Raw genomic sequence first — 13,543 nt, 5'->3', positions numbered from 1 at the left:
GTTCCTGCTTCCAGGTTCCTGCCCTGAGTTCCTACCTTGGGCTCCCTGATGAACTGTGACCTGGGAGTTGTAAGCTAAATAAACCCTTTCCTCCCCAAGTTGGTAGTGGTCAGAGTGTTTTGTCACAGCAATGGAGAAACAAACTAAGACAGATGACTTCCACCACCAAAGCTGAATTTGAATGTGAGCCAAGGTGGACACACGTCCACAGACATCTGCTCCACTGAGTCCAACTAGATAGATGATTTAGACACAATTCTCACCAGCTTGTATTTTCCAAAAATTTTACAAAACTTATTTTGAGAACTCCCTACACAAATTAACTGATGTTATGTTTAGGCAAAAATACTCTTAAGAATCATTTCTGTAGCAATGATTGTAAAGATCTAAGAGATAATGTAAGGGAATGGAATCCCTGGGTCTACTGAGAGACAACACTGCCTTCTTTGACTGCACTTTTTCCCTTCCTTGGTGGGGACAAAAACCAGGGCTGGGGCTCTACCCCTGAGGTATTTCTCCAATCCCTGCTTGTTTTATTGGTTTTCTCATTTTTATTTTCTGGAATGATCTCTGGAAGCCCACCTAGGGGCAGTGACCTTTACCTAGATCCTGCACAAACCTAAGGACTGAAAGCCTCAAGGGAGGTTTGGTCTCCTTGGAGGAGACTGGAAGGACAGGAGTGCCGAGGGATGGTTCCTGCTTCTTCATCTTCATTAGGAGTCAAGTGTAGAGAAAGCCCTTTCTCCTCATTGCTGTGGATTTTGCTACTACAAAGGAAGAGTGTTTGAAGTTTCACAGATCCTAAGATGTTTGGTGTTCCTTGTACTGATCTGTGCAAGAAGCTGTCAACTTATTAGTCAAATCATGGCCTAAAAGTAGCATGTTTTATTTCCTCCTTTTTTGTTTTGTTTTGTTTTGAGACAGGGTCTCCCTGTAGCTCCAGCTAGTCTGGAACTCCATACGTAGACAAGGTTAGCCTTGATCTCACGGATCCACCTGCCTCTGCCTTTGCTGGGATTAAAGGTGTGTGCCACCACAGCTGGCCTTGAAAGAGATGGGCAGCACTGGCCGGGTGTGATGCAGATGGCCGCGTTGTAGTCTCAGCTGCTCCTGGATGCTGAGTCACAGATCACTTGAGCGTGAGTCAAGATCAGCCTGGGCAACACACTGAGACCTCACTGTTCCTCTTCTCTCCGCTCCAAGAGGCAACATTTACTTCTATTTATTTTTATCAAAAAATTTCCAATGAAGTATTTTAATGAAAAAAAAAAACAACAAAAACAATTAAAAACGACAGAAAAAAGAAAGACGTCAACTTCCAATTCCAGACTTTGTGTCTACGTGTTACATGATATTCTGAAGATTATTTCCTGAACTCAGTTTTCCAATTATAGCAAATATTGATTTATAAATAATTTATGTCAACAATACTTACTCTTGTACTCTGAAGTAGAAAAGAAACGAGGTAGAAAGATACATATTTTATTATTCAGTATGTACTGAAAATACACTTAATTGCTCATCATCAATGTCTTTTCATGCTCTCGGTTCCATGGCCTATAAAAGGTCATTTGGAAGCTCTGCTTTTATTACAAATGATTACAAATGACCGAGGATGGCAGACGCCAAAGTGAGGCAGGTGGTAGTTTGTAATTTGTAATCCAGGTAATCATCCAGACACCACAGACACGCAACTGTTGATCAAGTTGGGATACTCATGATTTCTACACTTACATCATAGGTTGCCTTCATGGTCATGGTGCTGCTGTCTGTTCACTGAGAGTTCACAGGGACAAGAAGGCTAATTTATTCCTCACTCCCTGAAGGGAGGAGGCAGTCCGGTGTTTCCAGGGTATTAGCATCTACAGAAGAACTTTCTCTTTTGTGGGTAGTACTCCTTGGTTACCTGATTTTATAACACCAAATGGAAATAGTTAAGCAAGTATGGTCAGAAAGGATTCTTACCAGTTTCTGCCCAGACAGGACCTCCAGGAGAGCAAGCAGTTTGACACCATCTTTCATGTCTTCAAAAAGATCATCCACCACCATGGGAGGTTTCCGCTGCAAAACCAAAACACCACTCACTGGGGTGAAATTTGTAGGATACATTCCTGTATACTTTCTTCATTCATTGTCTGTGCTGTGAGTTAAATGAGGACCTTATGCACGTTAGGCATATGCTCTGTTGCTAAGCCATATCCTAGACTCCTTAATTCATTGTTTTAGATAGAATTATCAGTTACATTTTGATAAGTTCAAGAAGAAAAATAATCAAGTACAAATAAATTTGACATCTAAAAACCTCATAAACAGTTAATGCTTACGCTTAACTTGTATTTTAGCTTCTTTCTAGAGTTTTTAAGAAAGGGCGTGATGGTGTAGGCGAAGAGAAGGAGAGGCCTCTATCAACCTAAAAAGTAGCAGAGAGACTACAGCATGGCCTGTGCAAAGCAGGAAGTATCTCAGACCTCCAGGATTAACACATCACTGTCAGTGAAGAGCCTCATGGAACTTAAGGAGCTTGAGCTCATTTAGAGGGTATTCCCATGAGGCCATGAGCACAGTCACAGGAACAGAATGGGTATTCCTGAAGTATACAGGCAGGCCATGCTCTATTTCACAGTTCCCTACGTTCTGCACACCTCCTCTCAGAGGAGCCCTCAACCCAAAGGCCACAAGCCCTGAAATATTCATGATCAGTCGAATCCCTCTCCTCTTTTGGATGCAAAAGAAACCCAAGATCATTTCATGTCACTGGGGTCTTTTTCCTTTGCATGAATGCCATCAAAATGCTGACTAGGCTGGAGTTCATCAGAGACCTTGAAGTAGGGTCTGCTGAGAATCAGCAGGAGGCAAAGAAGCGATGATATGAATTTCAAAGGTCTTTAGAGAGCAGGGGAGGGGGTCACCCTCAGCCTCAGAAAGCTGCTTTCCTCTGAATCTTCAAGGCCTGAAGCTTCACTCTCAGCTGCTTCTCTTTTCTGTGTAAATGTAGAGGTACTGAAATACCGGATGTTTATCGAAACTGACTTTCTTCTCTGCCCACCGCCAGGCATTTATATTTCTCTCACTGACTGCATGGCGATGGCGGCTGAATGCTACAGTTCTAATTTTAACATATTTCTCTTTCTTTATGAAATGAACAGCTGAATACATTTTGTCCGCATGCTGTGAAATAGATACTTAAATATAACAGCGTTTGCATTTTCAATCATTCCGTCGAATCCCTCTACTAATGCTCCTTCTTAATTATATAGAAAAAACGGAATGTAGCAGTGATTTTACATCCTACACACAAATAAAATTATGTAGGCTAAAAGGAGCACTTACAATCAAACTGACTCAATAACAATCAAATTCTTATTTTATCCACTCATCACCATTATAAATAACACATGTGCCATTTACCAATTTGTATCTTCGTAACTTGAAGAAAAACAATGATGGAAAAGCCCATCGATATGTGATACACTGAATGAGGAAATAAAAATGAAGGTTTTGTAAGATCTATAAGGAAAGTTAAAAGAAAGTAGAAATTCCCATGGGAGAGCACACACATGTTCTCTTCTACTCTGACACTAAACACACGCAGTTCTCTGTTGCACTGGGAAACATTTGTTCCGCTGTGCTCCTGGAATTGGCCTTCAAAATAATCAGCAGTGACTGCTGGGCAGGCCTTTACCCCTCCCCGGCCTCTGCCTGGGGTATTGCTGATCCCATTCTCTGTTCCTTCCAAACCTCTGCCACCAGACCAGCCTGGTTTACAAGACTCCTCTCTCTCTTTGCCTTCTTCCTCTCGTTCTCATCCTCTTCCTTATCTTTTCCCCCTCCCTCTCTCTTTTCCTTCCCTCTCCTCTTCCTTCCTTCTCCCCACATTCCATTCTGTCTCTTCTCTTTTGTGTTTCCTTCCTGGCTGTGGTCAAACTCACTTCAGAATCTTCTGTTTATCATAACACTTTGTCTGCATAGATATGACTCCTGAGTTCTCCTCCCAGGTATTCATGTGCCCCCTAAACATTGCTAAAACCATGGAAGATACTTAATATGTTGCTGGCTCCCTGGACAGAATGGAGAGTGGATTTGATCAAATCATGTTATCTGCATGTCTGAAAGTCTCAAAAAATAAAAAAGTTGGTACATAAAGGAAATAGAGCAAATAATCATATAGACTATGTATATATGCTGCCCAATGTTTAGCAGTGTCTCTATGCCTTGGATGTTTCTAAACTTCAACTTACTAGGTCTCTAGTAGGGATGAAAGGAGGATAGGAGAGTAGAATGGAGAAGAAAGAATAAAGAAAAATCATTGAACATCCAAATGTATTATACACGATGATGTGGACTCTACATGTTATCTCATTTTTTATTTACAAACAAGAAATCTGATTCTCAGCAAGACCAAGTTATTAGCCAAGATCACATCCTCTGAAGTATCTGGGAGATGAGCCCAGGTTTGCTATCATTTAAACCACCTGGTTAGACAGGAAGCTTATTAGGAAAAGGAAGGTATTAACATGAATGTTTTCCGAATGATGCACAAGTCTATAAACATGAATTATTTAGTTTCAATGAGGAAAATATTGGTATCAGCTGAAGTGCCTACTACCTACTAGGAACAGAAAATTTATTAACAAACCCAGTGTTAGACATGGATTTGAGAAAGACTAAAAAGTAACAGAAGCATCATATATATTCATGAAGGCATAAATACAAGTCAGCCTGGTTTACACAGTGTTCCCTCTGGGCCATGTTTGTTCCACAGCCCACCCTGAGCTGGTCCCTTCACATTCTCTGTTTATGTCTGGAAGATGACTAAGGGCCCAGCTGGCTCATGGTAGCATCCTCATGTTCGTACTGCTAAGGTCTTATGCTACTCTGCCTCTGTCTGCTTGAGATTAGGTTTGTTAAGGATATGGGGTTCTCAAAGCTGCTCTCAGACTGGATGACTCACAGGACTCCCAGAACCCTGGAAAGCTGTACACTCAAGGTGACATTTTATTACCACAAAAAGATACAAATCGGATCACAAATCAGATCAAAAAAGACGATAGGCACCTGGAGTGAAATGGAAGAGAATTCGCTTACAGGTTTCCAAGGTGAGTAAGTTGCCCCCTCCCAAGTGGAGTCTCATGGCCATGCAGGTCTTTAGCAATGACTTGGAACCTGTTCAAAATATTGCCAGCCAGGCAAACTCACCCAGGGCCTATCAGGACAGGCTACGTGCCCCTGTGACTGACAGGCTACTCAGAATCTACTCTTCCTCTCCTCAATCTCAAGAACAAAAACCAAACAAAGCAAAAATGGTGCTTACCCAGATCACATTGTTTATATGCAATAATCAAAGTGGAACAGTGTGGCCAACACACAGCCAGAAATAAAAGGCGGTGTTCAACAGACATGTCCTTTTGGGCAAATCTTTGAAGATTAATTATGTTCACTTGCGCAATACTGGAACTCAAGTGACACCTGTACGTCAAATCCCTTATTCGTTTTCAAGCACTGTTCTGGGTGTGACGATTTGTTTCAGAAACTTCAGTCTCCCACTAGATGATGAAAAGTGACTCAAAGCATATGCATTCTGTAAGATGGGAGTACATGTGATCAGAGAAACCTGGCTGTATTTTTATGACTTCCATTTCTAAAGTTTTTTTGTTTTTTTTTTTGAGACAAGGTTTCACTATGTAGTGCTGACTGGCCAAGAATTTACTATGTAAACTCAGCTGATCTTGAACCCACAGAGATCTGTCTGCCTCACACTCTTTAATTTAAAGAAATTAAAAGATTTACATTTCTAATTTTAAAAAATGAAAAGATTTTTAATGCCACACCCTTTTTTAATTTAAAAAATTAAAAGATTTACATTTTTAATTGTGCTGAAATTCATAGAACATAAGGTTCACCGCTTCAAGTGTTAGTTCAATAGTGAGGTATTTCCACATGATTGTGTTACCAGTCTCCAGAACTTTCCTCATCATGCGAAACTGAACACTAGACCCATTAAGTAACCGCACTTCCCTTCCTCTCAATCCCTGGCAACTACTATCCTGTTCCTTCTGAGTGGTTTTGATTACCCCCTGGTACCTTATACAAGCAGCATCATGCTATTTGTTATTGGTGTCTGGCTTGTTCCACTTAACACAATGACCTCAAGTTTCCTCCACCTTGCAGCAGGTGGCAGACTCTCCTCCCTTTTCTTCTCCTGAGCAATATTCCATTGTACTTATACCCATTCCTCTGTCAGTGAATATGGAGGTTGCTTCTGCTTTCTGGTCACAACTGGATATTGCTGTATACATGGGTATAGTGATACTTCTTTTTTTCCTTCAATGTATATTTTTATTGGATTTTCATGCATTTCATACATTAGATATAAATCATAGACCTTGCCCCATCTACATACCCCATAGTCTGCCCACAGGTTTTCATGCATTCTGTCATATATTTTTAGGCCAATCAAGTCAAGTTTGTGTCCCTAGAAGTCTGTCTGTGTGAGTTCATCTACTGGAGCCTGGGCAGCCTATCTAGATCCTTCTTGAATGCTTTAGTACAACTCTATAGGTATATACCCAGGAATGGAATTGTTGGATTACATGGTAATTTTATTTTCAGTTTTTTGAGGAGCTTTCATTCAGGTTTCCATAGTGAATATCCAGAGGAAGAAGAGGAATCTGCTTGGAAGCATGGCTCGACTGTCATCACTGCATCAGTGGCTGTCTACACAGCCCCTGGAATTGCACAGTCCACTCTGATCAAGGTCACAGTTATAAACGAGTTTCAGCATTAAGGATTTAATCTTCAGCAGAGGAAAGGGTAAAAATTGCCTGTCTCCCTCCAGGACCAGTCCAGGCCCCCAATTACCATCATCATATTTGGTTTTCTACTAAGGGTTTTTCTCCATGTGGAAAGAGTTCATCAAATATTTTATGGTATGTCACTTTAAGACACTAAACCCATATCCTATGGCTTAGTATTTGTTATTGTTGGATATCTACCAACACCAACACAACGGGACTACAAAATGTCTTATGGTGGCCCTCATGCCACAGATGGCCACTTTCTTTTTAGGTGGGACAGGCACTATAAGCAAAGCCAAGAACTGCTGAGTATGACAGAGGTCACTCTGGGCACAGTCACAGACCTGCCTCCTATATCGGGTGTGGGGAGATGCTAAGGCAAAGGCTAATTCTGGGCATACTCTGTGTACACTTGAGCCCTCTGTGCACAGGACAGTACATCACTCACAGAAACAAACTACTCCATTTGGTTTATGTAAGGTTCAAGATGGAACATAAGTGAGGGAGAGTATATTGGGTAAGTTTCCTATCTCAAACCCAGTCCAGGGAGCTCTCATGTCCTGATGGTTATCTACAGGGTGGGAACAACATACAAAATAACAGGAACAGAGCGAGGAGAGGGAAGGGAAGAGAGGTTGACCGGCAGATGTAGGGTGAATTACCTCCCCAAAGGTTGGCCAAGAGCCCACCACACTAAAATGTATCAGCGTGCCAAACTGGTCTTGAATCAGATTGTTAAAAACCATGGTAATAACCACAGTCAGTAGCTAAGTAAAATTAATTTAATATCTAAAAGATTTTGTCATTTCATTCAGAAAATCTAATAGGATCTTCTCAGTAGCCCCACAAACTAGGTGAAGTAATTCAAATATTTTATCTGCATCCATTTCTCATTCAGCACTTTAATGAAAGTGTTATTGCTTTTACTTCCCACCACTATTTGGCAAAGGCAAGAGGCAGCTCTCAATCTGTTTCATTTCCTCTAACGTGAAACATAATCATTTCCACTTCCTTGATTATTTATTTCAGTTTCAAATGAAAGTCCCAAAGGCAATAACCACCCTGCAGCCCAGCTTTAAATACAGCTGGAGAAAAATCTACTATTAATAATTTTCAGATATAATAATTTTCCCACTATGTAGCATAGAAGCAACACATACCCCAATTTATTTGCTCTATACAGCACATAGTTGGAATTAAGTTTGACCCCTCTCTACTGCTCTAGCCAGTTGCTGATCCATCCACATAGTTGATTGATTTATCTGGAATCCAGTCACCTTTAACCACCTGCACGGCTAGCACAAATTATTTTCCTGTCTTGTTCACTGCTACATTCTAATACCTAGACGATCATCAAGCCTATTAAATAACACTTAAAATATGTGTCACTATATGAATAAGATGTAGGTTTAGAGATGGAACTTTGACAAATTTTATTTAGATAGTTATTAAGCTGTATAAACCTTGTGAGATCTGTACCCATGTGTCAATATATTAATAGATTTCTTAATGAATGGTATTCATTTTAAAATGATTTTTCCTTTGTAATCATTTAGATGCATATTTGGAAATAACCAATTTATCACTTCATCCCCCATTATTAAGGTATAATTAACAGCTAAAATTGAATGTATTTATAGTGTAAAAGATGTTTTGATTGTGTAAAATTTAAATTGCAAAATTAATAAAATGAGGAAATTAAAATACCCATGACTTCATATACTTATGTAGCTTTAAGAAAACTAGCACAGAGTGGGGTGGAGTTTTACGTCAGCCTTTTTATCTTCACTTCTTCTTCCTGTTATACCGGCTCACCAACAAGTCCACCAAAGTGGGAAAGGAAACGGACGGGAGTAAAACTCAATTAAGGACGTGTTTCCATGCTGTCTTTCAGTGCTGCAGAAAGATAACTGGAAAGGACAAAAGCAACCATTGAAGTGATGCTTATAGCAAGGATCAAGCCATTTAGTCCTAATTGTCATGGATCTTCTAACATGGAAAATCCTAAGTGATCCTTTTAAAGTAACAAGTACCTCTAACTTGGTATAAAAACAAAATGTCTCTTAGTAGATGTTTTCTGTGGGGCATTACTGCCTCCCTATACATTTGAAATCTTAACTCCCAGTAATTTAGAATGCAATTGTATTTGTAAATAGGGTCTTTACAGATCTAATCAAGTCAAAATAGTATCATTATCATAGGTCCTAATCTAATATGACATGTATCTTACAAGAAGAAATTTGGGTATACACAATGACAAACGAAGAGGCAGGACTTGGGGCGCCACAAGCCAAGACATCCATCTTCAGAAGCCAGGCAGAGGCAAAGCAGATTCTTCCTGGAGTCTCGTGGGAGAGGTGGCATTCTGGCTCCAAGAATAAAACATAATACATTTATTTGCTTTGTGCATGTGTAATATGTGTTTGTGTGTTACATGTTAGTTTGGGTATGTGTGTGGGTGCCTGTATGTGTGTGTGCACAAATGTGCATATGTATTTGGAGGACACAGGTTGGTGCTGGATATCTCTTTAATCACTCTCCATCTTATTTTTTGAGACATGGACTCTCAACAAACCTGAAGCTCTTTAGTTCAGCTAGATTGGATGGACAATGAGCTTTGGGGATCCACTCGTCTCTGACCCCTCAGTGCTAAGGTTACAGGCACTGGCCACTCTGCCCTACTTTTTATATGGGTTCTGGGGATCTGACCTCAAATCTTAGTGCTTGGGTGACAGGCACTTCTCTCACTGAGGCAGCTCCCCAATCTTCATTTGCTTTTTCCTATGGCATTTTGGTCCGGTAGCCTCAGCAATTCCTAGCGTCAGTAATGCTTTAAGATGTAGTTTTTTCAGTTTTTCTACAATGTGGAAAGAGGCTCATCTCATGCCAAAGGTCATCCTCCAAACAGTGTATGAAATGTTCAGTATTCTTGTTGCTGTTATTTGTTTGTTTCAGACCTAACCTTACTATGTATGGTAGGGTAGCTTGGAATTGGTAATCCTCTGCCTCAGGCTCTTGAGTGTTGAGATCACAGCTGTGTACATAATTCATTCTATTTTATTTATTGTGTGTGTATGTATGTATGTATGTATGTATGCATGCATGTATGCATGTATGCTCACAGATCACAGTCTGCACATGGAGGCCAGAGGACGACTTTGTGGAGCTCTTTCTTTCCTTCAACTTTTAAATAGGTTTTAAGGATTGAACTTAGGTCACCAGGCTTGTGTTGTCAGGCATCCAGCACCTTTACCTACTCAGTCAACTATCCAGTTCACTTACTTCTCCACTGTTGAAGGCCCTGTGTCCTTCACCTAGCCACCTCAAGATAGTGCACTCTGCTCCAGGATTCTTCCTTTGAACATCTGGCACCCCGAGGTGACCTGTGTGGTTGCTGTGCTGGCTTGCCACCCTCTACTTTCCCTCCACTGGGAATTATCACACACACTGCACAGTAATTATTTGTCTACTCTGCTAGGCTATCAAGTTCCTACCACTGTATTCACAGTCTTTTGCACATAACAGGTGCCTAACACACATCTGATGAACGAATAACCAAATAAAAAGAGCTAAACTACAGCACGATGATCACCGCTTGTTGAAAACTAGATGTCCATATCCACCCCCAAATTCACATGCTAAATCCGTAACCCTCAGGGTGGTTGCATGTGGAGGTGGAGCCCTAGGAGGTAATTACAATTAGATGAGATCATAAACATGAGAGTCCTGGGACGGGATTGACAAATGTCTTAGTATCAGACTAGACACAGAGAAAGCAGCAGCTGTCCATAGCCAGGAAGAAAGCCGTCTCCAAGAATGGACTCCTTCAGCACCTTGACCGTGGACTCAGCCTCCAGAGCTAAGGAGCCAAAGTTGTGTAAGCTACTCCGTCTATGATGCTCTATTATTGCAATCAGCTGCCTAACAGTGCTTGGGTTTAGGAGTTGTAGGATGGAAACCTGGGTTTGTTACTTGCTAGACAGCCAAGCTAACTAATTAACTTTAACTTCAAGTCCATGGCCTATAAAATAGTGAAAATATCACATTTGGTTTTGAAATTTAAATAAAATAAAGGTAATTTATTGAGGTGCTGTAATTGCACATGGTGCATGCTCAGGAAGTGGCATCCCTGAGATAGGGACAGATTTTAGTAATGCCCGCTGATAAGATGGGCACGAAATCAAAACTATGCCTGGAAATCACTATCAGTGAAATTAACATAACAGAGTTAACACAATAGAATGATACAGGTTTCCTACTGAGAAAAAAATAAAATTACACTGTCTTTCTCTAAAAAAGGAACTTCCTCCCTAAAATAAACGACTAGGTGTGTCAAGCCACCACTAGTTCTTGTTAATGTTACATGATACTATATAGGCAGTTTGTGATTTCAGTGCTTTGCAGAACTGCAGAACCATGGGCTTCACAGCAGGGGCTGAAGAGATGCTCAGTCCTTAAGAGCACTGGCTGCTCTTCCAGAGGACCTGGGTTTGATTCCCAGCACCTACATGGCAACTAACAACTGTCTGTAACTCCAGTTCCAGGGGATCTGATAGGCTTCTGGCCTCTGTGGGCGCATTGCATGACACAGATGCATTTACATACATGCAGGCAATGGACTCATACACATAAAAACCAAAAATAATAAATAACATATCTTTAAAAAAAGCTTCACAGCAAACACCAAGAAATGACTAATTATGTATATTATACACACAAATTCGAATAACCTATATCTGTAAACTAAAAACGGCTTTAAAATCACATCGAAAATCCTTAGGTATCTCTTCTACTTCATTAAAATATCTGGCTTAAGAAAAGTATATTTTCACCAGGCATGGTGGTACACGCCTTTAATCTAAGCACTTGGGGAGCAGAAGCAGATGGATCTCTATGAGATCAAGGCTAGCCTAGTCTACATAGTGAGTTCCAGGCCAGCTGAGACTATGGGAAGACCGTCTCAAATAAAGCAAAAAGTAATATATTTTCAAAGGCCATATTGTTCTCTTATGTAGATGTTATCTCTTTCTGAGTGCTGTCATAATACCCATAAGGAATTGTCACAACAGAATGAAATGCCATCAATAAGAGTGTTGATTAATTATAACCAGCTTATAGATTTGTAACTGAGAAAAGGAGTCAAAAACACAAATGAAAAATTCCCATTACAAAAATGTCAATGAATGGGTCAGCCCAGTTTTAAAGTCTAATAACCACAATGACCAGCAGCGCAAACTATCTCTATTGGTGCAGTAGTGCCACTTTTATCTAGGGGGGTAACCAACAGCTATCTAATTAGACTTAAAGCTTTCTCAGTGGGAGAGAACTCATGGTTACTACTGTAAATAGCCAAATACACATGGCTGGAGAGGTCATAGATCTTAGGGAAAAACCCTATCTGTCATATCTCTAGACAAATGAAATTTCTTACTGTATACTAAATATAAATCCTTACAGTTACAGACAAGTATACCATACACCACTGTACTGGATAGGTTTAGTGTCAACTTGACACACCTGGGTTGAGGAAGCCTCAACTAGGAATTGCCTCCATTGGAGTGGCCTATAGCCATGTCTGTGGGGCATTTTCTTAATTTTTGAGTGATGTGGGAAGGCCCAGCCCACTGTGGGTAGTGCCACCCCTGGGCAGGTGGGCCTGTGTTGGATAAGAGAGCAAGCTGAGCAAGGGCCAGGGGAGCAAGCCAGTAAGCAGTGTTCCTCCATGGCCTGTGCCCCAGCTTCTGCCTCCAGCTTCCTGCCCTGAGTTCCTACCCTGGGCTCCTTGATGAACTGTGACCCGGGAGATGTAAGATAAATAAATCCTTTCCTCGTCAAGTTGAGTGTTTTCCTCCTCAAGTTGAGTCAGAGTGTTTTGTCACAGCAATGAAGAACAAACTAGGACAACCACTCATCAAAGCTGCTTTATTTTGCAACAGACGGAGGCTATTACAGAGTTCCACAACTGGTCACGCACAGAGAATATATGTCTGAGAGATGCCCAGCCCCAAGTGACATATCTACAGTGGAACCTCTATACCTACAGCTCATGGAACACAGCAGAACAGGGACTAGAGAGAATAGTAATACATTCCTCAACTCTCAACAGCAAAACTTCCTCATACAACAGAGTGTGATGCACACAGAAGGTCACAACTGGCTAAGTTTTAAAGAATGAGAAACTGTAGAGTCCATGTCCCTGGATAGGACTCCTATCTGCCCAATGCTCAGGGACCATTGCAGAAGAGGGGGCAGAAAGATTGTAAGAGCCAGGGGTGGTGCATGACCATAAGGAAAATGTGTTTTTCAGGCCTCTGGGAACTTGCTCGTGAACTTGCAACAATGGTGACAGCATGCACAAGACCCATGCAGACCCAACTGGACAAAAACCCAGCAAGAACAGGGTAAATGGGCAGCAAGCACCCAACACTAGTCAAGGAAAAATTAGCAAATGATTACTATGAGGTGAGGGAGAGTAGATCTTCTTTAAGACAGGGATTGTAGATAGGCTGACTAGACTCCATTGGATGAACTTGCACCAAAGAACATCTGGATACAAATGGTGGACTGGATAGGACTTAACATATACGACAAAGTGTCCTGTCTTGTTCACTGCTACATTCTAATACCTAGACGATCATCAAGCCTATTAAATAACACTTAAAATATGTGTCACTATATGAATAAGATGTAGGTTTAGAGATGGAACTTTGACAAATTTTATTTAGATAGTTATTAAGCTGTATAAACCT

General features: G+C 40.8%; 1 protein-coding gene across 2 annotated transcripts in view; it reads right to left on the bottom strand.

Annotated features, from left to right (window-relative positions):
• Positions 1-13,543, bottom strand: part of LOC103751349 (nesprin-1) — a 183,654-nt gene that overhangs the window by 84,096 nt on the left and 86,015 nt on the right. For both annotated transcript variants that reach the window (XM_008854738.3, XM_008854739.3), the window contains exon 4: positions 1,966-2,061. In XM_008854738.3, the coding sequence (XP_008852960.1) occupies positions 1,966-2,061 (96 nt within the window). The remainder of the gene's footprint in view (positions 1-1,965; positions 2,062-13,543) is intronic.

This window comes from Nannospalax galili, unplaced genomic scaffold (assembly GCF_000622305.1).
Source record: "Nannospalax galili isolate Female #2095 unplaced genomic scaffold, S.galili_v1.0 scaffold1087, whole genome shotgun sequence".
Taxonomy (NCBI): Eukaryota; Metazoa; Chordata; class Mammalia; order Rodentia; family Spalacidae; genus Nannospalax; species Nannospalax galili.
The sequence above is the reverse complement of the archived record's forward strand: the minus strand, read 5'-3'. Positions and strand labels throughout refer to the sequence as shown.